This window comes from Squalius cephalus (genome assembly GCF_949319135.1).
Source record: "Squalius cephalus genome assembly, chromosome: 12".
Taxonomy (NCBI): domain Eukaryota; kingdom Metazoa; phylum Chordata; class Actinopteri; order Cypriniformes; family Leuciscidae; genus Squalius; species Squalius cephalus.
The window spans coordinates 32,291,388-32,319,159 of NC_137133.1; the positions used below are offsets into that span (position 1 = coordinate 32,291,388).

Sequence of the window (27,772 nt, forward strand, 5' to 3'; positions counted from 1 at the left end):
CCTGGAATTCGGACCGGCTAACTCTCACGTGATCCTGAGACCCCGGCTTGGATATGTGCCCAAGGTTCCCACCACTCCCTTTCGAGATCAGGTGGTGAACCTGCAAGCGCTGCCCTCGGAGGAGGCAGACCCAGCCTTGGCACTCTGTCCAGTTCGCGCTCTCCGTGCTTACGTAGACAGAACGCAGTGTTTCAGGACCTCAGACCAGCTCTTTGTCTGTCATGGTGGGAAGCTGAAGGGAAAGGCTCTCTCCAAGCAAAGGTTGTCTCACTGGATAGTGGACGCCATTGCTCTGGCTTACCAGCAGCAAGGTCGACCATGCCCCCTTGAAAAGGCCCACTCCACCCGGAGTGTGGCATCCTCTTGGGCTTTAGCGCATGGCGCCTCGCTAACAGACATCTGCAGAGCTGCAGGCTGGGCGACACCTAACACATTCGCGAGATTCTACAATCTCCGAGTGGAGCCAGTTTCTTCTCATGTACTCGCTTCAACTAGCCGGTACTAGATTCTGCTCAGGTGTCTTCGCTTGCTCGCCATTCCTCTCCACGGATGGGATACGTGCGATATTCTTCTCAGGTGAGCCTAATAAGCCCTGAGTCTCCTCCAGCACTGACGACGTCAACGCCAGAGTTATGCCACCGGCAGCTTTCGCGCTTGGCTAGGTGCCTCCATGTGCATGGTTCCCCCTCTGGGTGACCCCCACATGTGTATTCCACTGTAAGCCTCTCTGAGCGTGTGTCTTTCCCTTGGCAAGCCACCTTGCCACCCCTGGGGTTGAAAGATTCCACCTGCGGCTGGACACCCCAGAGTTACTCCATATGCAGCCCCCCGGGGTCATATGTGTATTCCAAGTCCCCCCCCTTCGGGCTGGGCATAATTGCATATTCCACTGGGATATGCTTCCCAGTGTACCTTGGTATTCCTGTGATAAGTAGGACTCCTTCGTCAGTGCTAGTCTCACGACAGGGAGCTCAGAATTACGCAGGGCACTGGAAGACAGTCGAGAGGTGGCGTGATTACACTGGGAACCCCATTCGTCGTCATCCGACGTAACTCGGAATGACTACGAAAGGGAACGTCTCGGTTACGTATGTAACCCTCATTCCCTGAGTAGGGAACGGAGACGTTACGTCTCCCTGCCACTTCCGCTGTACCACTGGAACGCCTGAGTTCAGTCTCGGCTCCTCAGCGAAGACATATCTGCATGTTGCCAGCGACTTCCTTATATACCCCCAGGGTGGGGCGGAGTTACGCTATGCAAATTCCGCAAACCCATGGCATTTCTTTGCCATTGGCTCGTTTTATATACTCGAAGATGATAGGCTTTCTAAGCGAAACCCCATTTGTCGTCATCCGACGTAACGTCTCCGTTCCCTACTCAGGGAACGAGGGTTACATACGTAACCGAGACGTTTCTTCATGGACCTTGGCTGAGCCATTCAAAGCAAATTCACAATGCCTAGATATTTCTGGGAGATGAGACCTGTACCAAAATCTATTGAGCTGCCTCGCTGCCATTTCTCTTGCCTCATCCGCCATCGTGCCATCTAAATCCTAATTTTTATATCATTTTGAGAGCCTGATCACAAAAGCAAAACTCTCACTATTAAAAGCCCCGTCCCAAGCACACAATGATAATGTTCTCATTATAATTTTATGTAGCCTATTTGACAGAATTGTGCTGTGCATGTTGCACTTAACTGCATTTTCGTTTTTTTTAAGAGATTCCAATCATATATCAAGCAATTCAAAACCATCATTGCGAACAGTGCACATCTGAATTGTCTCAGCTGAAGGAAATAATCCATTATTTATCGGCTTTAATATAACGATAACACCAAAAATGAACATACATCGTGCATCCCTAAAAAAAATCATCATTCTCTATGAATGTCCCCATAAAACATGAAAACACAACGTGTGTGTATGCACATGCATATCCACACACACATGCAGGCACACATCTTTAAAGAAATAGCCTGTGTTACATATTAATATTGGAAGTTTTGACCAATCAGGGCGTGACCTAGAAAGTAAAGTGTTTCTCTTTATGTGGCGTGAAGAATCACAGGCCTGCTCCCAATTTGTGTTGTCACTTTGTTTGAGTTTTATAGACATCCATTAATCAAAGCAAAACACTAAATTTTACAAGAGCTGCACTTTTATCCATTTTGGCACACTAAAAGAACTGGGACAGTGACAGTGAAAAAGCACAGTGAGGGCTGAAAACCTATTCACCACTTCAGTAATTTGCTTTCAATATCAGTGCTAGATAACGCACAGTCTGACCGCCTCCGGAAACATTTCGTCGGTTTGAATAATAAAAATGCATATAAAATATATTTGTATATATTTTTGCCACATTATTAAGACATTGCACATGAACAAAATAAAGATTTCAACCCACTGAAAGCCATCAGGAACCACATCCAAAAAGGGCAAAATGTCTTTCAAATTATGAACAGAAAATGATGGACATGAATAACGGAGGCGAATGATAGTGAACAAACTCTATGAAAAATGTCTAAGCAAGCCACTTTTTTTAATCTTTTAAATGAATAGCCTACATCTTTTGTGTGCATCAGTGGAATTATTATAAGAACTCGCAAACACGAATATGAATCAGGCAGATTTGATTTCTGCTGGCTTAAAAGTCAGGTATGAATGTAACTAAGTCCTTCAGTGAGAGCAGAAGAACCCTTAAAATAGCATGAAGCTTTAATAGTTGGTGGTATTGATTGTTGAATACTACAGTCACACCTCTGGAAATTACAGCTGATAATGAAGAAAAGCAGTGACATTTGCTTGGAATAGAGAAAGATCGATGGTAAAATTCTAGGTGCAATAAAATTCAGTGAGTGACTCTTATGGCAGGGAGCGATAACCCATGACATACTCATGCCTATAACCCAATGATCCTATGACTGGTTTCATCATCCCAAAGTCAATGGGTTTTTTGAATGGGTTTTTGATTAAATGTCTGAAATAAGGTCTGTGGTGAACACAAGCTCAAGACATTTCCATGTTTTACTCTACAAGAGAAATACATCAGTAATACCCTACGAGTTAAACGATCTTATTGTCATTATTGCATGCTCTGCATTTGCAGTTTTAGATTGAAGTCATTGAGCAAAATGAAAGTAATTTATAAGAACAGGGACAAAACCTGGAGTGGACCATATGGTTACATCACAACATTACGCTCAGGATTTTAAGTTTTAAAAAAGTCACTTGCTAAAAAGTGGCAAAATGGGACTAGAGAGGTTGTCGGGGACATTAAACGTCATAACACCGAACAGGTAAACTACTGTACTTGCTAGTCCACTTTCATAGCCTTTATACTCGTTATGGCCTAACTTTAGATTTTTGCTTCTGGCAAATGCATATAGGCTTCAAAATTCAAGTTGTGTTCATTTGTGAAGATTATTTTGATGAGCAAAATGTGTAAGAATCATAAACTTGTCAGTCACAAAGCTCATTTTCTAAAAGCCAATGAAAAAAATCCTATTGGGTTTTTGTTGAGGGAACCAAGGTGATGTGCAAAATGATGTCAGAAGAGCTCCAAATGAGACGGTTGGCACACAATAACAGTGTTAAAAATAAAGTATAATGCTTCAAAAGAACAGTTCACACATACAGGGGTCTGTAATAAAATGACATGACTGTTGTGTGATCCACTGATATTAATGTAGGTTTGTAGACTATTTCATTTTGATCATTTTTGTCTCTAAGAATGAAACAATATCTACCAGTAACACAAATTCCCCAACCTGATGCAAAATTTTGAGACATTTTGGAATTTAATCATGCAAAATGTGATTGAATATTAAATACACACACTGAATATATAAAATATTATCAAATAGACTGCAAGAACAGCTTTCTGTTAATAAAATAGTAGGCTACACTTGAGCATTTTAGGCAAGTATAGCTATAATGCACTTACATAACGATGAGTTTCATCTTCTGCAATATATAAGAGGGTAAGTTTGCAATAGTGACACATCCCAGAATTCGATTTTGACACATTTTCTTGGCATTATCTTGCTGTACTGAAGAATTTCCATGAAATGAGGTGGACAGTTTAGACGCTATAGACTGTCACGTTGTCACACCAGTGAGTTGCAATCCTAATCAACTGGATGGGTCTCTATGATTCTTATGCAAGCTCAAGTAGCACACGAGTAATGAGTTTGTGTGGTCGTCCATGTACAGTATGAAGAGGGATTACTCTGAATGAAAAGGTGAGGGAGAAATTAAGTGCGCAGTGCTAATGATTATAATTACAGGATGTCAAATTGGAGTGTTTTTCCTGGCGAAATGGAGATGAAATTGAAAACCCCAGGATGTCATTTGCAGACAATTCAGACTGAGAAGCTGGAATGGATCGATACACCTCTAAACTGTCTCCTGCTGTTGATTATGGTGCGGGGACGTACTTGCTGGTGGTTGGTAAGTGCTGATTTTTCATACTGCTATTGAAATATACAAGGTTTTACGTTTTCAATATTAATGACAACTCTCTGAATTATTTAATGCATGAAGAAAGTGGGAGAAAAAAAAGTTTCATAACCTTCTTCCAAGTTCTTTTTAAAATACTAATGATTGTCAATGATTGGAAAAATATTTTCTGAAGGATCCGTGTAATATGCATTTAGTTTAAATGAGACTTGAGTGAGAAATTGAATCATTCACACGGAACATATCCAATTATCCATTAGTTAATTTTTGCAGTTGTTTGATCTACTATATACTTTTTTTTATCTTACATTTGACTGTGTACATAAATTCTGTCAGGTATGGTGACTTTTATATGCAAGGGATTGGCAAACATATCACGTTTCATTTGCTTTACCCCAGAGCCACAGTGTGGAGCCACTGTTATCACTAGACTCAAGTAATTTCCTTGTTCACGATTTAGTCAGGGGGGCATTGGCATTTCATTCAAATTAACATTGAGGGTGCATGCCAGCAAATCACAACCTCCTGTTTGACTGTCTGGCTTGATAGACAGTAATCATAACTGGGAGTTCTGGGAGTCACAAAGCGATTCCAAAGCGATTCTTTGCCGACTTGAAAATCTTACAAATTAAGCCCACGTATGTTTTGTTTCTAGTTCCCAGTATGCTTTGCATAAGACAGATAAAGAGATTAAATGTTGAAATTAAGTGTTATTTGTGGTTACCATGAAGAGTGCAGAAGAGTATAATACTAATACTAATAATGAAAAGTCGCCAGTGACTTACATGTTCATTTAATATAAATGCTAAATAAGTTATATTTAACATTTGCTATGATAGCTCTGTTTTTTAACTCAAATGAATAAGATTAATTGGTTTCAGGGCTTCAAATTAAGTAGTTGAAGTGACTTAATTTTTTGAGTAGCCAGCTTAAAAATTTGTGTTTATGTTACATATTATTACGTTGCTTTAACTCAATATACATTTTTGGTTGAACAATTTCATTTGAAGTTTTTTTGAACTTATTTTTAAAAATAATAATAAAATACTTTAATACTATTTCCCAATATTACTGTTTTCACTGGGTTTTGATTAAGTAAATTGGTGAACATATATTTCCAAAACATTTAAAGATTTTTTTTTTTTTTAATTCACAGATTTCTTGTTGTTAACTTTATAAAATAAACATCATAGCTGATGCAAGTTAGTGCTTGGATCAGGAACAAGTTTCCATCTGATTATACAAGCTTAAGGTGGTCAAGCTGGTTAAAGGAACATGGTAGCAGTTAAACCAACTAATACCAGCTTGGACCAGCTAATGACCACCACATACAAGAACAAAACCACTTTGATCCAAAACATCCATGCATACCTAACTTACTAATTAAAAGTTATTTATAATATTATTATACAATTTTGCACACAGTAAATGGTGACGGGATTTGGTGCTAAACAAGCTGCAATTAATTAGCTTGGAAATCCAGACCTAAATCTGAAAGATTAATGGTCTGGCATCGACTAATGAAAATCGCCCAGCTCGAGGGGCACCAAGCATGCATTTGAAAATCTCACTGCACGCAATTGGATAACACTACGGCCAATCACAACAAGCCCCATACGCTTAGCAACCAGTGGAGCTAACTCTGGTAGATTAGACTCTTGCCGTATCCGGTCGGCAAAACAGCAAAAACGCCCTTCTTGCAAAGGAACGATTCGAGCGGCGTCTTCTTTTCCTCTTTTAGATAAAAAGCCAAGTCTAACTCGTTCATTGTAGCGGCCAAAGCCGTTTCAAACAACTGGTGTTCTTCCATAGCCATCTTGCAATGTTTACTAATGACTTCGACGTCACAGCGCTGTCGTCATCTATTTAGCTCGCCTCTGGCCCGCCTATATCAGATAACCCGATGTGATTGGTGCAGCTCAGACAGAGGGGCATATTTAATGAGCATCATTACTCGACGCCAGAGTAACTCGCTGAGCAAATTCAACTTGGTCTCTCGCGAGAACTCTGGATTTCCAAGGTAGCAATTAATTAGAAATCAAACTAGATCTCAGACCAACTAGATGAAGAATGCAAAGTTCAATTCTGAATATGTTTAGCCATGATTTCATTCTTAGATCGGTGTAAGCCTCAAGGACAGATTGATCACTCATTAAGATACATGAAATGATCATTGTTCAATCCCTTTCAAGTTGCATTCAGATATTGTTTTATAATCTAGATGGAGATAATGTAATTGGTATATTAAGTCATTCACCATTTTTAGCCACAATGTACAGAGATAAATGTCAAAGTCAGAGAGCCATGGAAGAGAGAGAGCCACAAAGGCTATTTTTATAGACCCATGCATGGCTTATTGCGCACAAGTTACATAAATTCCCAGGCATTTAAATGTAGCAGGTGTTGAAAACCACTATGCAAGTGGGTTAATAAATCAAAATCACTTGAATAATCAGAGATTAACTCAGACAGCAACCAGCGCTACTGCATGCAAATACAGTCGCAACATGCTCTAAAAGATGTGCTTCTCATCTTCAAATCTTCCCTCAACTTCTATCAACTCGTCAAATTATTCCAAGTATGCCAACATTCCTACTGTGCACCACTATGAAAGCTAAAAAATCAAAAAAAATCACAAACTGTAATTTAAGTCTATAATTTAAGGGTTAACACATTGTTTTTTTATGTTGTTGCTGTGACAATGATATCATACCACTGATACATTATTTAAAACAGTGGTTCTCAATTCCAGTCCTCGGGACCCGTTGCTCTGCACATTTTGTATGTCTCTCTTATCTGACACACTCAGTTCAGTTCATGGAGTCTCTCCTAATGAGCTGATGATCTGGTTCAGGTGTGTTAAATAAGGGAGGCATACAAAATGTGCAGAGCAGTGGGTCACGAGGACTGGAATTGAGAACCACTGATTTAAAATATTATCAATTATTTAAAACGGTGGTGAATTGGGCAACACAATTTGTATTTGCACTGATTCCATGTTAATTTACTGCAGTAACCTCAAGGGTTGTGTGTTATAATGACTTTTTAGCCATGTATAGCACACCATAGCTGAAAAATAAGAAAATAAGTACAAATACAGCTACTGAAAGCCATTACAGACCTCTATAAGTCCAGAAGTTAAGTGCTAACTCTGGATATCTGTTTTGATATGTATCTGCAGTTTGACTGTCTCAGGTTATGCAATGCACAAACATGAAAAATAAAATCTTACATTTATACATACATACTCTGAGAATCAATTCATGTATAATACCAGAAGATACCTATACAACTCTGGGAAAGAATAAAATGAAAGCGTCATGCATTAGATCATATTGTGAAGCTGAAGAAATGCTCTTTCTATCTCATTTGAAGGTCAGAGGAATAAGGTCATTGAGCATGTTTCTCCTATGCCCTCAGGGGGGGTTAGACGTACAGTACACTTGCACACAACATAACCTTCTGTCAACACAATAGGAGTATTACAGTATATGTGCTCTCTGAATGTCCCTGTTTGACAAATGCAACAAATGTTTATATCTAAAATATAGATAAGTGGCACTTACAAGTGCAGTGCATTTACATTAGATCTCTAGCAGCCCACGCAATCATTGCAGATGGCTTTGCATTTCAGGTGGTGGTAAGAATGAGAGAACACGGCTGTGTCCGAAGCTTATGATAGCTGCATCGCTGCTCCTTCAGACAACAACTTAATATGCAGTATTTGAGTAAAAACAGGCACAGCTTCAGGTCTCAAACTGGTTTCAACAGTAGGCTACTTTTTCAAAGTATCGTTCACCTAAAAAATGTAATTTGTTATATATAATTATTATATAATATTTGTTAGATTATTAGTTAATGTTAGGGATGCATGATATAGCAGTACCTTATCAATTATCTGGTGATATTACTGTTTTTTAAATCATTATCTGTCAATATTTGATATTTATTGTGCAATTCCTCCATTTTTACATTTAGATTACATTTGCTGTCACCTATAATGCTCATCTCTGAAAGTTCACTGAGATAGTTCACTAATCATTTAAGAACACTATTAAATGTAGCAAATCTCAAAATGAATATGCATTTTTCATACTGTGCATGGTGCCTAAAAATTCACTTGTAGCATTTAAAACATTTGATTTGAGTTTTTAGTGTTTCATTTTTAATATATTTAGTCAAAACAGTACAGAATGTTTAATATTGGACACTTTTGCACTCAGTTATCAGCAATAACATTACAATTATTATCATGCATCCTTATCGAAATGAAATATGCAGATATGACTTTCATGGACCTTTGGTTGAAAAGATCTAGAGCAAGTTCAATTTCAGTTTCAGTGACTGTATATTTCTAGAAATAAACTGGAAAGAAAATCTAATCTTTTGGCACACACACACAAAAAAAAAGGGAATAAGATTTACTTTGAATTACTCAGAAATTGCTCAATTTCACAAATAATTACAAAGAAATGGCAAGTAGAAAGACTGAAATGGTATTTTCTTGTAAAATGTACTCCAATAATCTGTTGTATTATTTAACTTTGAAAAATATATTTTAAGTAAAGATACTTAAAAACTGAACATTATGGAATTTTAATAGGATAATCCTATAACAGCATGCATATGGCAGCATTTTTCAGCTTTCGGACACAGTTGCGAGCAGAGCGGAGGACAGACCAGCGTTTCCTGATGTGCTCAAGAGAATGTGACTGTGCTCCACTGAGCTGAGGAAATCAGAGATGATGAACGTCTTTAAATGCTCTCAGAGAAAGCTCACTTGACTGTGTTTACTGTTTACACCAGATCCATGCAAATCCCTAAGAATGCACCAAGAAATATCTGACAGCGATTTATGAATTTGTCCCATTGCTGTCTGACATGCAATTGCAGGAGTTTAACAAAACATGCACGGCTTTAGAAATAGCTTTAAATCTAGTTATGTAAACAGTTTAACTGCTCAGTACACTATTAAATACTAATTTAATGCTTTTCTGCCAAAGACGCAATAGCATGTCAGCGCTTTGTCTGATTAGAGTGAGATTAAACAGAGGATAGGAAGCAATATTGTTCTTTTGCTTAATTACTTTTTGGCACCTCAATGTAAACTGAGCATCTAAAAAATCAGACCGCAGAAAAAAATCATGCTGTAATTATTTTTCTAATTTGCCTGCGTTTTTTAATGCAAGATGATTTACTCATGTCAGAGTGCATCTGTTGTTATGCGACAGCTTCAAAGAATACCTGTTAGGCTTTTCTCAGAATCTGTTTTAACACTGTCATAAGGTTAATGTCCCTGCCTGTATTTATACATCTATTTATGAACAGGACATGAACAGATGTTGACATAGGTAAATGTCAGTGATGTGACATTAAGTGTGCTAATGTGAAAAGACCTGCTTCCAACAAACCATACTGTAAATAAAGCACAATCTGTAAAGCCTGCCTTCGTCACACATCAGCCATGAGTTAACGATAAATCATATTTCAATTAGAAACTTGCCTCAATATAATTTTAATATTGTGCAAGCTATTAATTGCGTAACTAGCTCATTGAATTGAGAATTGTTTAATTTGCATTACATAATGGGCTGCAACCCATAATCAAATGTGCCTCTGCCTACATTTTTGCAAAACTCCCCTAGCATACCTATACAATTAGCAGAATATTGACTTATTTTCGCACGGTTCTTTGCAAAATACTACAGTGTGGTATGACCTGCAATGTTGTTTACCTTTTTTCCCGCCTCAGGCAACATGACTGGAGCTGCTGGGAACCGAATAACATTAAACTGAATACTACATACAGCTGATCTGCAAGAGCAGATGCCATCTCTCAAAAGACACATTTTCTTAAAGGCCTCCTGAAGTGCCTTGAAAAGCACAGAATTAATTAGTGTGTTGACGTAATTTCCTCTGAAACAGGAGGAAAGGGCAGGACATATTGAACAGCTCCTCGCCTTTTTTAAATAGCCAATAGAGCTCGGTAAAACCACAGTTTCCTCATAATCTTTAACAGTTTCTCCTCCATCTCGCTTTAAAATACAGCATTTTGTGCAGAATTCAAATGGGTCCGATACGTTTTCTGGTCTGCGCCAACTCACGCTTATGATCTGCTCTGTGCTATCGTAGGCGTTTTTCAATACCAAGTACGCAAATAAAAAAATGGAAATGCAGCGTTCTTGATAACATCACTCAGCTCACGGTTCGCGTGACACTAAAGTGAAACCAGACTTCATTTGCCCCAATGGAAAGCATATCTACACTGTCTGAATCATTCCCTATTCCTTATTTAGTGCACTATGTGCAGTGTATGTGTGTGTGAAAAAGTGACCGATTTTAGCCACAACATCAGCATATATTTATAATGTGTGTTTTTGGGTGACGGGGACTGTAGATTCTAGAGAGCATTTTGATTGGACAGAAAATCTGATGAGAAGCTGAAGCGCAGAGTGATGTCATTAAAATCATTGATCCATATTGACGGAAGTGAGAGACTGTACGTTTTGAATGCTTATCTCTAAATGCTATTTTTTTCATTGTTTTGGAGCACACTAGCTTATAGATAACAGTAAGGCTAATATATTCATACTAAAAAGCCAAAAAACTTCCATTTTGTTTTCAGGAGGCCTTTAAAGGGATAGTTCACCCAAAAATAAAAATTCTGTCAGTAATTACTCTCCCTCATGTTGTTCCAACCTTCCAAGACTTTCGTTCTTCTTCAGAACACAAATGAAGATATTTTTGATGAAATCTGAGAGCTGTCTCACTCCTTCATTGGCTTCTAGGTAATTTCATCTGCCAGCCCAGAAAAGTTAGTCAAGACATGGTTAAAAGAGTCCAAGTGACTACTGTGGCTCAACCTTAAGTTTATCAAGCGACGAGAATACTTTTTGTGCGCAAAAAATACAAAAATAACAACTTTACTCAACTATTAATTTTCTTCCGTGTGGGCCTCTGACGTGAGTTCACGAGAGCGCCACGACGCATGCGCGAGAACTGAGAAGATGCCGCTCACGATCATTTGATGGGAAAGTGTGAAAGGTAAGCCATTCATTTTGCAGCATTGGTAAGGCACTTTTACGTTTTCTTGTTGGTTTCTCACGATTCGGACATCCAGGAAATGCACACTTTAGAACCATTTTAAACACTACATCGAGACCCATCTACGTTCTCGCGCATGCGTCGTGGTGCTCTTGTGAACTCACGTCAGAGGCCCACACAGAAGAAAATGAATAGTTGAATAAAGACGTTATTTTTGTTTGTTTTTTGCGCACAAAAAGTATTCTCGTCTCTTGATAAACTTAAGGTTGAGCCACTGTAGTCACTTGGACTATTTTAACGATGTCTTGACTAACTTTTCTGGGCCGGCAGATGAAATTACCTTGCAGCTTATGAAGGAGTGAGACAGCTCTCAGATTTCATCAAAAATATCTTCATTTGTGTTCCGGAGATGAACGAAAGTCTTACGGGGTTGGAACAACATGAGGGTGAGTGATTACTGACAGAATTTTCATTTTTGGGTGAACTAACCCTTTAAGACCATTCCCAAGAACACTGTTGACCACAAAAGGGAATCAGTCAGATTTCTGTCCTGCTTTTTTTACTGCCGTTGGCTAGATTGCCGTGAAATGCCTTACTGTTCAACCCTGCAAAACTGATCTTTGGGTGGATTTTCATCCCAGCATAGATTATGTGGAACATATCTTTTCAGTTGAAGAGTCACCATGATTGCTTAGTGACATTTCGATTTTTCAAATAGGCTAGTGGTCTTTCTCTTTCTTTTTTCTTTTTTTTAAATAAACAAAAAATAAATAAGAAAAGACATGCATATAGGCCTACTGTAAACAGACATGACCTGGCCATACATTGCTGAGATTGTATTGCCAATAGCTTTACAACCTATTTGTGACTTACAAATAGGCTAATTCAAGAGTCTGACCCTTTAAAGTAGGCTAGTTAAGGGTTGAAACTTGAACCCCAGCAAAGAAAGTCAAAATAATATGTAAAATAAAAATACGTTTTTTTTTAAATAAATATTCGTATTCGCAAGTAGTCCTCCTATACAGTACACGTTTCAACAGCAACTTCAAACAACATTTCAGCAACTACAACAGATTAGAATTGCAAATAGGCTAAAAAGTACATCGACCAGGCATAAGCCTATAGGCTAGTAGCCTACGTATACTGCCCAATTTTTTATTAAAGATTTATTTTACATTTAAAAGTCTACAAGAATTTGGCAGTAAAGTTCTGGGGTCGACATAAAAAAGCTTCGTGCGCGATACTATGCAAATAGCTCAATCAAAAACACCATATTATAAACCGTTGATATGAGTGAATAAAAACCTTACCTTAAAATGCTCTTGATGGAATGTTAAACATCCAAAAATAATCCAAATCCCAGTAATCCAAGGTGCGATCTGTCAAATATATTTAGTCAAAGACTAATTAACATAATCACATTGTCAAACTTTGAGTAGGTGGCTTTCGGCAAACGGATCTTTCATTCTTTTGGGGGTTTATTTCTACACAACTTCTGTGACAAGTCTATTTTATTGGATCGCGTGCGCTCCCCTTAAGTAACAAACAGAATGCGAGAATAGAATGCGAATATACTTTTATGTACATATATTTTACATAGCCTACATAATTTTGAACATCATTTTTGGGAGATGATTTTTGTGTTGTGATGTCCTGCAGAGAACACGTGCCTCCTTTACATCACTACGATGGCACGTTGCTGAAATAACATTCATACGATAGATCGATTTGCTTTTTTGATCCCAGCTAACATTTTAATTATAATTTTTTATAATAATATTTTTTCAATTTAAAGTTAATTCAAATAATTTATAATTCGATTATTTTGATACTTAACCCTTTCATGCATGAATTGACAACCTCAGTCAGGATTTTCCCCCGTGTTTTTATTGCTCTTACGGCATGAAAAACAAGATATGAACTTTTGTTTTGTTTTTTACACATATTTTTCAAAGAGATTTTCAGATGTCCACTTGAGTATACAGTGTGCGTTTTTGATTTAAACTGAAGAGATACAAATAATACTCTATACTGTGCGTATTTAACAAACCAATGATTAACTTTGTTTACCACCAATTTTTCTCCAGCCTTCCTCTCCATCCTGGGCAACGCAGCCGTCCTGATAGCAGCCGCTTGGCGTCACAGTGTTCTCAAAGCTCCTGAGCTCCTCACGGTCAATCTGGCTGTGACTGACATTGGTATGGCTCTCAGCATGTACCCACTCTCAATCGCCTCTGCCTTCAACCACGCCTGGATTGGAGGTGACCCTTCCTGCCTGTACTATGGCCTGATGGGAATGATCTTCAGCGTAGCCAGCATCGTGACTCTGGCCATCATGGGGTTAGTGAGATATCTGGCAACAGGAAACCCTCCGAAATCAGGTACTGTGCTGATAGCATTAGGTCCCAAAGTGAGATTTAGAAACATTGATTGCTTTATTGATACAATATTTCATTTACTTTGCTGCATCCAAGCACAAAAGGTCAATATGTGGTTAATGAACTGTTGTTTTTTTCTTTATATATCCTGGGCAATAACAGTGGAAATGTTCAATAGCTTTTATAGTCAGAATTTTAAGATTTGTGTCAAAACTAAACACTGAGAAATATTCAATGTAAAAAGTGTGACAACTAGCCCTGGTCCCCTATAAAACGTATGGTTTTCAACAGTTGATGAAAAAAGAAATGTAGGCAAAGATTTAGAAAAAAACAAGAAACAATATTTTCTTTTGTATCCAAGTGAAATAGATTGTTGAAAATATAGGTGGAAAGACTCGTTTCTTTCCATTGGTTGTTGATTGTATGGTTGCAGATCTGAATGTGAGCTTGCAGTCAATATTAAGACTAATGATTGAAGCATATTGTTTCACCGGAAGATTGAGTTATGACATTTATGCATTTAGAAAATACAATGTAAGAAAAACTCTGTAAAAATGTAATTTTCTGCCAGGACATTTTCCATTAACAGACATTTCCTTTCACCCTAAAACACAATGCAGTCCATAATTCAAAATATGGGTAAATCAATGCTGAAAATTCCTTTATATTAACACATTGGGGCCTGTTTTTAATTCCAAGAAATATACAGTGCTATGCATAAGTTTAGACACCCATGCTAAAGTTGACTAAAAAGAGGAATAAAAAATCATCTTTTGGAAATTGAACTTAATGCCTTATTAAAAAAAATTTGGAAAAATCCAACCTTTAAGGACACCAATTTTCTTTGTGAATGAATAATGTATCGTAAATAAATAAATGTTCTTCCTTAAAATACAGGGTGCATAAGTTTGGACACCCCTATGTTAAATTCTATGGAAGCTTATGTGTAGCAATATTCAATTTGAAATGTAATATGCAAAATGACAATGCAATATGTAAAATGGCAATGCATTTCTGATTTAAAATTTTTATTTCCCCATACATTTGTGCAATGTTTGGTGCAAAATGAAAATGAAAATTCAATTATATAATTTACATTTGCCATTTCATACACTAGTTTTAATATGTAAATTGAATACATTTTAACGCTTTATAAGTTGCAAAATTAAAATTTAAATGTATTACAGAAATGATTAGATATGTTTAACATGTTCAAGCAAAAACTGTGGCAAAATTGTAATTTAAATGTAATTTTTTCTTAATTGCATTTACACTCACAGTTAAGACACTTGCGATTGCATTTCCATTAAGTGTCATGCAATGAATGTAGCAAAATTCAATGTGCAATTAATTGAAAATGCATTCTGAGCCGATCACGTGCCCGTTACCTCGGCAACAGGTAAACATAGGCTTTGGTGCGTATTTAGACCTTTTTACAGTCTATGATTTAGACCTGTGTTGGAAGGAAACAGTGCGGAGGCAGAGCTGTTACGAGCGTTAAATTCACTAGCAGATGAAGTGGAGCGTGGACAGAGAAATGGTAGTGTTTCCGAAGAGTATTACGCGTCTGCAGGTGATAGAACCAGTACGATGTTGGACCGTCTGGGAGAGTGTTCTGCCTATCAAGCGTCGTCGACACCCATGTCAACATGCTGCGCTGCTGCTGTCTGATGCTGGACTGTGTTGATGGTTTCGTTTTATATAAAATATTGTCATTGTCTGATACATGCTTATCTTTATTCTTATTAGCCTACTATTAACTGTAATACCCAATAATGTTGGAGATCCTATAGTTTTTCCTTACAAATGCATAGGCCTATTACCCTGTGATCACATAATATGACAAAGCTCCATTGGTATTCGGTATTAATAGCTACCGGAAAATAAATGTGACCACTCTTTATTTATTTATAACTGACTGTAATGTTCAATAAAGTGGCGAATGTGATGTGTGACCATCTCTGTTTATTCAGCTGTATAATCATAAAATATGAGGCAGACATATGCGAGTCCCTTTCCATTTTATAAAGCATATTGATAAGGTATTAATACATAGGTACATGGTCACGGAATCTGACGGGTCAAATTCATCGACCTAGCCTTTTTTGGGTGAATGTGGAGCAGGTTAAACAACGAAGCAGCACACGAAACTTTAACCGGCACAAACAAGACTATTTTGGGTCAATGTAGGGGGGCTGAGTGACCTCAGAATTACCAATAAATAATATTTTAATATTTAAGAAACCGAAGCAGCACAAAATAAACGTTTATCGGCGCAAATTAGAACACACAGTCTATTTTGGGTGAATGTGGACTATTTTGCCGACGTTTTGCATTGGATTGGGGGCGGAGCCAACTTCACGCAGTGATTGACAGGGCGGGATGGGCACGTGATCGGCTCAGAATGCATTTTCAAATTGCACATTGAATTTTGCTACATTCATTGCGTGACACTTAATGGAAATGCAATCGCAAGTGTCTTAACTGTGACTGTAAATGCAATACAATTTTGCCACAGTTTTTGCTTGAACATGTTAAACATATCTAATCATTTCTGTAATACATTTTAATTTTAATTTTGCAACTTATAAAGCGTTAAATTATGTATTTAATTTACATATCAAAACTAGTGTATGAAATGGCAAATGTAAATTTTATAATTGAATTTTCATTTTCATTTTGCACCAAACGTTGCACAAATGATGGGAAAATAAAAATTTAAATACAGAAATGCATTGCCATTTTACATATTGCATTGTCATTTTGCATATTACATTTCAAATTGAATATTGCTACACATAAGCTTCCATAAAATTCCCATAGAGGCAGGCAGATTTTTATTTTTAAAGGCCAGTTACTTCATGGATCCAGGATACTATGCATCCTGATAAAGTTCCCTTGGCCTTTGGAATTAAAATAGCCCCACATCATCACATAGCCTTCACCATACCTAGAGATTGACATGGAGTACTTTCCATAAGATCATCTCTCAATGCAAATCAAACCAACTATTAGGCTAACTGAAATAAAACCATGCCAATCTCTAGGTATGGTGAAGGCTATGTGATGATGTGGGGCTATTTTAATTCCAAAGGCCAAGAGAACTTTATCAGGATGCATAGTATCCTGGATCCATGAAGTAACTGGCCTTTAAAAATAAAAATCTGCCTGCCTCTATGGGAATTTAACATAGGGGTGTCCAAACTTATGCACCCTGTATTTTAAGGAAGAACATTTATTTATTTATGATAAATTATTCATTCACAAAGAAAATTGGTGTCCTTAAAGGTTGGATTTTTCGTAATTTTTTTAATTAAGGCATTAAGTTCAATTTTCAAAAGATGATTTTTTATTCATCTTTTTAGTCAACTTTAGCATGGGTGTCTAAACTTATGCATAGCACTGTATGTTCTTGTAATAAATAGTTATTTTTAGTAGATAGTTTAATATATTCATATTAACAACACTCTATGTAAACTTTCCAGAAAAGGTAGCTTAGGATACTTACATTTAATTCTGTCATTTCGTGGACACGCTCAGCCAATTGTATGACCCATTTTTATACATGACTGTATGATTCATCATCCAAAATGAGCTTTCAAAATGTTCTGTATCTACTATGTGTACATTGTTAGCTAACTGCGTGATGTGTGCATTTCTGAAATACATAACTTTAGATCACTCTAAATTAGACACATGCATTTTCTGTAAAGCTGCTTTGAAGCGATGTGTAAGTGTTATACAAATAAATGTGAATTGAATTGAATTGAATATGTAGACTCTTAACTATGTGTACTTTTTAATTAATTTGTACTAACGTGAAACACAAGCACAATTATGCTTGAAATCCTGAATGATGCATGAAAAGGTCATTGGGGAATATAGACAGACTGATGGTTAATCTGTGATTTTCCAATTAGACAGTTTTTTTTTTCCTTTTCAAATTTACCAACTTGCTAATTAACTTCAAATCTCCTCTGCATTTACAAAGAAACTCTAAGGAAAAATAGGTTATTGGCAATTTGTTACCTGAGAAGTCTTGGATTTTCTTCATAGGCATGACTAGACTCAATTTTTATTTCAAATCTGTTCCAGGAAGCAAGTTTCGAAGAAAAACTATAAGTATATGGATTGGTGTCATCTGGCTTTATTCTCTGCTGTGGGCAGTGTTTCCTCTTCTGGGATGGGGAGGATATGGGCCGGAACCCTACGGTTTGGCCTGTTCTGTGGACTGGGCCGAGTACCAGCACTCCTTAAACGGCTCTTCGTTCATTATGTCTTTGGCCATCCTGTGCACCCTGATCCCATGTGGAGTCATCCTGTTCTCCTACGCTGGCATCGCCTGGAAGCTCCACAAGGTTTATCAGTCCATCCAGAGCAATGATAACCTGCCCAACTCAGGGGCCGTTGAGAGAAAAGTCACCCTGGTAAGGGCCATCCAATATTGCACACAAAAATATATTAAGCTCCATTCTTAATGTTCAAATTTTCAATATGTACACAAAATTAAGGGTAGGGTTTTTCTCTCTTTTAAAGAGCCATTTACTTTGAAAGCTTGTCTTTTTGATTTCTGTTAAGCTTCCAGCAGATGTGTGAACGCTCCAGGGTTTGCACGTACAGTGACACTGCATGCTGTTAAACACTTAAAGGACCCGTTTGTAGATTTTCACCCTGCTTTGTATTGTTACAGTGTCGGTATATACATTAACAATGTATAGGCTACTCTTTCTCCATTGTAACAACACAAAGCTGGTTAAAAACCTGCAAACTTGTCCTTTTAAGTGTTTAACAACATGCAGGGTCACAGTATGTGCAAACCCTGGAGCGTTCACACATCTGGAAGCTTAACAGTTTTTCCTGCAACAGTGACAGACGACGATTCACACCCCGCTCCATCTTCTACCACAGCAAAAACAATTTCCTCAGCTGGTTTCCAATCTAAAATCATAAACCTAAGAGGAATATTTTGCTGTTTGTTTCCCAAATTACAGAAGATCCAATCCAATCCAATCTCCTTAAATGTCACTAATTGAAGTAAACAGATTCCAAGAAATAGCCCCATGTGCGCTTGTCATTTAAAGTGTTTTGTAAGTGTATTTTTAGGGCTGTCCCTCCTGGAGGTAAGGGAAAAATGGTAATCAGGTATTTCTGAAAACTTTTCCCTGTACCTGCCAGCTATGATATTTAAGCACAATGTTGTTCATAAACCTCAATTATTAAATGGTGCATGTGGAACCATCATTCTGAATGAATGCATTAGTGCCCTTTGCATTAGTGTCCAACGTGAATCACTCAGAACTGCTTTCTGTTGTCAGTTCAAGTTTCCCTCCTGTGTTTCAGATGGGTATCCTGATCAGCGCTGGCTTTATTGTGTCCTGGACGCCCTATGTGTTCATCAGTCTCTGGACCATGTTTCACTCCGAGGGCAAAGACAGCATGGCGCCCATTGTCAGCTTGCTACCCTGCCTCTTCGCAAAATGCTCAACGGCGTACAACCCTTTTGTCTACTACGTTTTCCGCAAATCCTTCCGCAGAGAGCTACGACAAATCCGGATGTGTTGTTACCAAGGCTGCTGGGATGCTGTGAGCAAAATGACAAGAGGAGAACGCTCAGAGGAAAATAGCGGGGCACAAAAGACAGGAGAAGAGTGAACGCACAATGGTAGAGGTCACCCCTAAAAATATATTGGAGAGGTGAGGAGATAAGCTCCAATTAATAAATCAAAGGAAAGAAAGGTTGCCGGATGGTTTGCATCCTAGAAACACTTGGTGTCTTGGTGTGCTAATGCATCTTCAACAATATCAAGTCTGAAGAACACAGTAGAGCACTGCATGAATGTAGGACACAAAATGAAGCAATTGACTGAGAAAATGTATAGTTTCATTCATATAGTTTCATTCAAGATATTCTTAGGATATATTCTCTGTTCCAAAGACTGTTGGTGATTTGAGACCCAGCATGAATTCAACACGCTCCCTTGTGTTCCCTGTTCACTGACAATCCCATGTTTGTCTGTTTGAGCAATGTCTTATTCTTTTGTCCTTTTATCTAATCTTTTATCGTCAAACCTTTTCGCTTTCGTCAGATCATTGTGAGATAAAAGCGATTGAAATCCTTTATGAAAAATGCTTTCTAAGAAGATAGAATTGTTGTTTGATTGACTTATCAATCATTATGAAGATTTTATTTTTGCAAAACTTTATTCCAATGATTTTATGTCTCAGAATGTTCCTTTCAGTTTTCCATTTCATTAAAACCATTTCTTTGGATTTCCCTCCTGTGTTTTTTGTTCTTCACTAATCTATGTGAATTTGTATTTATTAGTGCCACATTAATGCATTCAAAACTGCAATTACCAGCAAAAGGGGCTGATCATCGGGTGACATAAAGATTGAAAGAAGGATCCTTTTGAAGGCTGTTTGCATGACTCCTTCAATACAGAAACTCCATTGAGACTTGATTAAAAAAAAAGTCACGCTCGCCATTTCAAGCTATAAGGCACAGATGGTATCTTACCACATAGAATTATTTGAAAACTATTTACAGGAATCGTGTTTCCAATCAGAGTCGTCTGATGTGTGTCAACTCCTTTAAAAGCTGCATTAGGTGCTTTCTTCAGCTGGTCACATTTTTTAGCTAATTAAAACATTTCATTTTGCATTTGTGGTACTTTGCAAATGCGTTTTATGTACATATTTTATTGTTTTAGCCATGTCCCAGACTTACAATCTTAAAATCACAAATATTATTTATGAGATTTAATATAATATATACATTGAGAGTTAATGTCAATAATGAAAATCTTTTTGGTTCTCCCCCGACCATGGCTTTTCATGACACTATAGCTTCACTACGGATCAACTCTCTGTGGGATTTCTGATTTGTCGGCAGTGTCTTACTGAATCAGGAAGCAGATCAAAGTGAAGAGGGCTGACCAGGACACATGTCCCAGCAGCTTTCCATTCCCATCATTATTTCACTAATATTAGAGAAGTGCAAATGGATACAAGTGGACATGTAGGATAATGTTCATTATATGTCTGAACATATAATTATGCTGTGCAGTGTCTTTGATTGCATGGTGTGTCGAAGCAATTCATTCATCCTTGCCAAAACACCATCATTACAAATTTATGTTTATTAATCAATATATATTTAGGATTCTGGGAAATGCAGTTCATAACAATGGTCTGGGGAGGATATCCTGGGTACTCCAGCTGGTGATCGTGACACACATTACTTAATGCGTTACCTCCTCCAATACTGGCAATCAATATGCTGGTGTGCTCCTAAAAGTGTTTCATGTATTTTAAACAGATGCATGACTCACCAAGTGAGCATTATAATCAGTATTCAGAAGAGAACTGCATCTTCTGGTTCAAAGACAATAGAAAGACATTCCTCCTTCAGAACCCAGCACTGATGACAAGTTGCATCTATCAGAGACTTAAAAGTTAAAGGTGAAGTGTGTCATTTCTGTGACACTAGCGTCACCAAACAGAATTGCAGAAATAATAAATAAAAAAACCTCGACCTATATACGTCTGCCATTGTTTGAGCCAGAAGTGGACACGTTGGACAGCTCAAATAAGCAATACAGTCTCTGAATATTAAAACTGGTATTTCATTTCACCTATAAATTTACCTTGAGTGCATCAGTTACATCACATGTGTATGCAAGCAGCGATAAATAAAGCATTGACAATATGCACCGGAAATAATGTTAATAACATTAATATGAGCCTTGTGAAACATTCATAGAAAGAAGGGTGACAGATTCAGGGTTTCAAATTTCTCAAGAGATCAGAATTAATGTGGCCATTATGTACTTTCAGTCTAAAGCGACAAGTACTTTCAGAAGTTTGGAAACTATGATGAGTGGGATGGACATCATACGATGAAGCATTAATTCAGATGGAATAAATGGGCTTACAAACAGAGAGAGTTATACAGGATTGAATAGGGTCCAGTCTTCTCTTGTAAACACGCGATCTGATTACTCAAACCACAACTGCAACCAAACTAACATGAAATGTGAGTAGCTAGTCTGGCCATTTCTATAACACCAAAAGGAGGGCACTGCAGGATTCAGTGAAGCCTGGATAATAAAAAATAATGCCAAACCTCTAAGCAGAGAAATTAACTTTTCCATTAAGGGGTGATATTTGCCCCTCTAAAGTTAATTTCTAGAGCCATTTCATACCTTTATTAGCAACTTTTCTAACCAAACCCTTTTAAATGTATGCACCCCATTCATGTAAATTCTTAAATGTATTCAATAAATACAATTAGAATATTTAGACACTATAGTCACTGTCTTAATGAGTCATTGATCCATTCAGTCAGTCAAACAATTTGTTCAAAACAGCGAAGGAAGGAAGCAAGTGGCTGTCTTGGGGCATTGAAACATTGACCCAACAGATTTATTCAAATATGCTGAATCATTCAGGACGAAACACCACTGTGCTGATCGGATATGGTTCTGCTCTTTTTGGAACTATTTCCATTGGTGGAATGTGGTAAAAACATACAAACAAATAACAATTAGAAAAAATTGCTCCCCGTTTTGTTTTTTTAATGGCACAGCATGTTCAAACCTATTTTCAATCATTTTCATGTTTTCTTAAGACTCATAATTAGTTTAGTGTTTTAGTTCTTCCTTAACACCAGATGAAAGATGCAAAACTAATTAGAATTGTTTCAACTATTATAAATGAATTCAGAGATAAGAGTTATGAATAATTCAAAGGTATTGACAACTCTAAATAAGCAATGCAAATGTGTTATTAGAAAGGCAAAACAACAACATAACAGGCAAAGGAGCATTTTAAGCGTCCTTTGAGGTGGTAGTGACTGCATATATGACACATAATGTTTAAACATGCTGATCTTGTCAATAAATCTTACAACACCTTGAACAGGAAGAGATATGAGAAAATTCAGTTGACAATTAAGGTTACAAAATAATATGTGACTTGATGTGCTCCCTTTTGAATTTACATTCAGCATTACCTTAAACGCAAATGGTTTTTAAAAAGCCAATCAGATATCGGAGACTCAATTCTTTGCAGCTTGACACGTTCACAGCCAAACCAACCTGAACAGACTGATTTCCACGTAAAGATGGTCAGTGAGGCATGGGATCTGATGGTTGAGCTCTGCTGTCTGCATCTGTCAAGGTCACTGGAACCCCAAGGCTAAACTCTCGTGCCATCAGAAAAATGATGCCACGTACAGGGAAGCATTGTGCAACAGTGAATGAGGCTGAGAGCACTTCAATGAGAATAATCACAGATAGTGGCAAATAGAGTTTATGAGTGTTCAGTGAACATGTGCTGCCGGTTATGTAATTGCAGTGTCTTTATACACAATATTGCCAAAAGTATTGGGAAACCCCAAATCATTGAATTCAGGTGTTCCAATCACTTCCATGGCCACAGTTGTATAAAATCAAGCATCTAGGCAAGCAGACTGCTTCTACAAACATTTGTGAAAGAATGGGTCGCTCTCAGGAGCTCAGTGAATTCAAGCATAGTAACGTGATAGGTTGCCACCTGTGCAAGTAGTCCATTCGGGAAATCTCCGCACTACTAAATATTCCACGGTCGACTGTTAGTGGTGTTATAACAAAGTGGAAGCAATTGTGAACAACAGCAACTCAGCCACGAAGTGGTAGGCCACGTAAAGTCACAGAGCAGGGTCAGCGCTTGCAGAGTCAATACAGACCTCCAAACTTCGTGTGGCCTTCAGATTAGCTCAAGAACATGCATAGAGAGCTTCATGGAATGGTTTTCCATGGCCGAGCAGCTGCATCCAAGCCTTACATTACCAAGTGCAATGCAAAGCGTGGGATGCAGTGGTGTAAAGCACGCCGCCACTGGACTCTGGAGCAGGGGAGATGTGTTCTCTGGAGTACGAATCATGCTTCTCTGTTTGGCAATCCGATGGACGAGTCTGGGTTTGGTGGTTGCCAGGAGAACGGTACTTGCCTGACTTCATTGTGCCAAGTGTAAAGTTTGGTGGAGGGGGGATTATGGTGTGGGGTTGTTTTTCAGGGGTTGGGCTTGGCCCCTTAGTTCCAGTGAAAGGAACTCTTAATGCTTCAGCATGCCAAGACATTTTGAACAATTTCATGCACCCAACTTTGTGGGAACAGTTTGGGGATGGCCACTTCCTGTTCCAAAATGACTGCGAACCAGTGCACAAAGCAATGTCCATAAAGACATGGATGAGCGAGTTTGGTGTGGAGGAACTTGACTGGTCTGCACAGAGTCCTGACCTCACACCTTTGGGATGAATTAGAGTGTAGATTAAAGTTCATGTGCGTGTAAAGGCAGATGTCCCAAAACTTTTGGCAATATAGTGTATGTGTAATGGAGTCCACTCGAGGCGAGTTGCAGAAGAACCCAAGCGCAGTTTATTTAAATCCAAACGTGAGCAAAATACAAAACAAAGACTTGTCATGATCCATTACAAACGTGGAAACAACTTACCACACAGCATTTACAGGGAAAATACTAGACAAAGACGCATGGCAAACATGAGGGCTTAAAGGTGCTCTAAGCGATGTTGGGTGACGTCACTTCTTGTTAACGTTCAAAGTATTGTCAAACAAAACGGAGGCTAGCTCGACCCTTCCTCCTCCTCATCCCCCTTCATGTGCACGTGCATTAACCCCCCAACCCCCACCCCCAAAATCATTCTTGTCGGTTATTGGCTGTTTGTTATGTTTCGTGGTCCAGGCTGGGCCAGTTTGTTTTTGTTGCCATTTGTGAAGCCTGGGGTGTCTACAGAGACCGCATTTGTTTACAGTGTGTTCAGGGGACAGGCAGCTAGCGGATGGTGAGGAGATGTTTGCTGTATGTGAAAAAAAATGTTTTGGCCTAAAAAACGTGTGACATCGCTTAGAGCACCTTTAAATTCACAAGGACTAGTGACTAAACAAGACACACCCATGAACATAATCAAGACAAATAACCAATGGCAACATGACACAAGAGACTAGAGGCTTGTTCGACTTAAACCGGCGCTGCACAAACTGATCGGTGAATGACATCAAAGTACCGCGAGAGCGATTCAAAAGCATACGAGCCGTCTGCTCTCTAATCGCTCTCGCGGTACTTTGATGTCATTCACCGATCAGTCTGTGCAGCGCCGGTTCAAGTCGAACAAGCCTTTAGGTAAGCACAAGGCAGAATCACATGAGGGCAAGGGAATCACATTACAAGACAGGATACATCATGACTGTAACATGAAACATGAACCCAAAACAAAACTATACATTAAAATATGTCTACAGTATATATATGGTTTGGAAACATTACTATTTTTTATGTTTTTGATCAATTTGACAGTAATATTATGAAATATTATTACAATTTAAAATAATGTTTTTCTTTTTTAATATACTTTTTTTTTTTTAAATATTTAAAAATTATTTCCATCAGTACTCCAGTCTTCAGTGTCACATTATCCTTTTTTATCCTGATTTTATCAATTTTGGAAACAGTTGCTTAATCTTTTTTTTTTTAATAATTTGAGATTCTTTAATGAATAAAAAAGAAAAAAGAACAACATTTATTTAAAATAGAAATCTTTTGTAAAAATATACACTTCCGTTCAAAAGTTTGGGGTCAGTCTTTTTTTCTTCTCTTTTTTCAAAAGAAATGAACACTTTTATCCAAGGATGTGTTTAATTGATTAAAAGTGATTTATGTCTTTAGAAAAGATTTCTATTTTGAATAAATGCTGTTCTTTTTAACTTTTTATCATTTTTAATTAACCCTTACATTATGGGTGTTCTCTGAACATTCTGAAATAGTAACACTTAAAAACACTGCTAACGTTTTGAGAACATTATTAAAGACTACAAATTCGAACTACCATTCTATTAATATTACTAGAATTATGTTCTCAGTTCATAACTGAGAAACCCTTACCAAAAGTTGGCCAAAGTTCAGAGAACTTTTCTTGTGCTGGGAAGATGTCATGGTATAACATTAACTAGAGAGCAACAAGTGTTTCAGGAGCGAGTGTGAAAAGAGCAGATGAGAAAGGACAACAAAAAAGTTGTCCATGGAAACGCAACTATCAAAGATGCCATGCGCAACCCACTAGCATTCATGCTTTGTCTTTCCTACATCTTGTCTTTACCAAGGAGGTCTATAATACCAGGAGAAAGCTATTTGTTAGTATCCATTACATTTGTGCAGATGTTTTTATCTAAAGCAAATTGCAGTGCATTGAATGTACATTTTATCAGTTCATGCTTTCCATGGGAAATGAATCAGTTCTGATTTTCACCGTTATAAACATCCTATGTTAGAACAGAATTAGTGTGTCCTAAATCAAAGGATGTTAAAAACAATGAGTCAAAGGTGTAAGGATGTTATTCTGGAGATTTTTTTATATTTGCTAGCCTGGAAATCCAGACCTAAATCTAAAAGATTAATGGTCTGGCGTCGACTAATGAAAATCGGCCAGCTCGAGGGGCGGCACCAAGCATGCGTTTGAAAATCTCACTGCACACAATTGGATAACACTACGACCAATCACAACAAGTTATTGCTTAGCTTCCAGCGGAGCTAACTGGTAGATTAGACTCTTACCATATCCGGTCGGCAAAACAGCAAAAACGCCCTTCTTGCAAAGGAACGATTCGAGCGGCGTCTTCTGTTCCTCTTTTAGATAAAAAGTCTAAATCTTTCATTGTAACAAATGGTGTTCATCCATAGCCATCTTGCAATGTTTACTAATGACTTCGATGTTGCAGCGCTGTCGTCATCTCGCCTCTGGCCCGCCTACAGTATATCAGATAACCCGATGTGATTGGTGCAGCTCAGACAGAGGGGCATATTTAAAGAGCATCATTACTCGACACCAGAGTAACTCGCTGAGCAAATTCAACTTGTGCTCTCGCGAGAACTCTGGATTCCCAGGGTAGATATTTGCATGAACACGCTCCAAAAAGTACCGGTAGCCTACATATTTTCCATGCAAATAAGCACAATTGGGACACAGCACAGATCCTTCATTAACCACAGTACACTCAAAGTTTTCTGCTGAAAAACAACCAGCTGAAGAACTCAAAATGAGATTGCAGATGAAAATATGGCTTTAATTGTGAACTGTGCTCAAACAAATTCATCAGAACATCGTGCTTTAATTGCATAATTGGACTCATTTCTGCTCTGCACACAAACCATATCTGCTTATGTGCTCAATCTCACAGTTGGACTATTCTTGATGGATTTAAGTTTTCATTTTCATTCAGAGACATCAAAGAGAGCAGAACATAATTGTCTTATAGTGCACTTCAAAATGGCTCCAGTTTTGATAATGCAGTATAGTAAATGATTCATATTTTACTTGGGGATGAAGTCCCAGTTTGTTTAGTTAAATTTAATTAAGGTTGGGAATCCAACTCTTTAAAAAAAAAAAGGCAATTTATGCTTGTTGATTTGATTTAATTTGATTTGATTTAATTTCCTCTATATGTGTAAGAAGAATCCACTTGTTGTTTCTTTCATACAGTGTTTACTGTGTTTCTGTAATCAAGTGTGTTTTATATACACACGAATATATAATAAGGGAAATCTGTTTTGTAGAATCAAGGTCATCTCTCATTCAAAGTGCATTCTCAATACTGTATAAAAGCAGTAAATTGTATATAAGTGTATTTGTCTGACTGTCTGTTTATTTATTTCAAAAATATCTATCTACTGTATCTCTGTTCCCTAAACAAGTTTGTTCCTTGCAAAGGAAGCTGTTCATTTTGATGGAGCAGATCTATCTATCTATCTATCTATCTATCTATCTATCTATCTATCTATCTATCTATCTATCTATCTATCTATCTATCTATCTATCTATCTATCTATCTATCTAT

General features: G+C 37.6%; 1 protein-coding gene across 2 annotated transcripts; it reads left to right on the forward strand.

The window, feature by feature from the left end:
• Positions 1-4,266: 4,266 nt before the first annotated feature.
• On the forward strand, positions 4,267-20,158 carry opn8a (opsin 8, group member a). Of its 2 annotated transcripts, none has more exons than XM_079888819.1 (4): positions 4,267-4,452; positions 13,593-13,886; positions 18,051-18,310; positions 19,224-20,158. In XM_079888819.1, exons 1-4 carry the CDS (start codon positions 4,383-4,385, stop codon positions 19,533-19,535), a joined length of 936 nt encoding a protein of 311 aa, XP_079744945.1. In that variant the 5' UTR covers positions 4,267-4,382; the 3' UTR covers positions 19,536-20,158. The 2 variants fall into 2 exon arrangements, with proteins under 2 accessions (XP_079744945.1, XP_079744944.1); XM_079888818.1 differs by having other exon boundaries at positions 4,367-4,452; positions 17,979-18,310; positions 19,224-20,152.
• Positions 20,159-27,772: the final 7,614 nt, after the last annotated feature.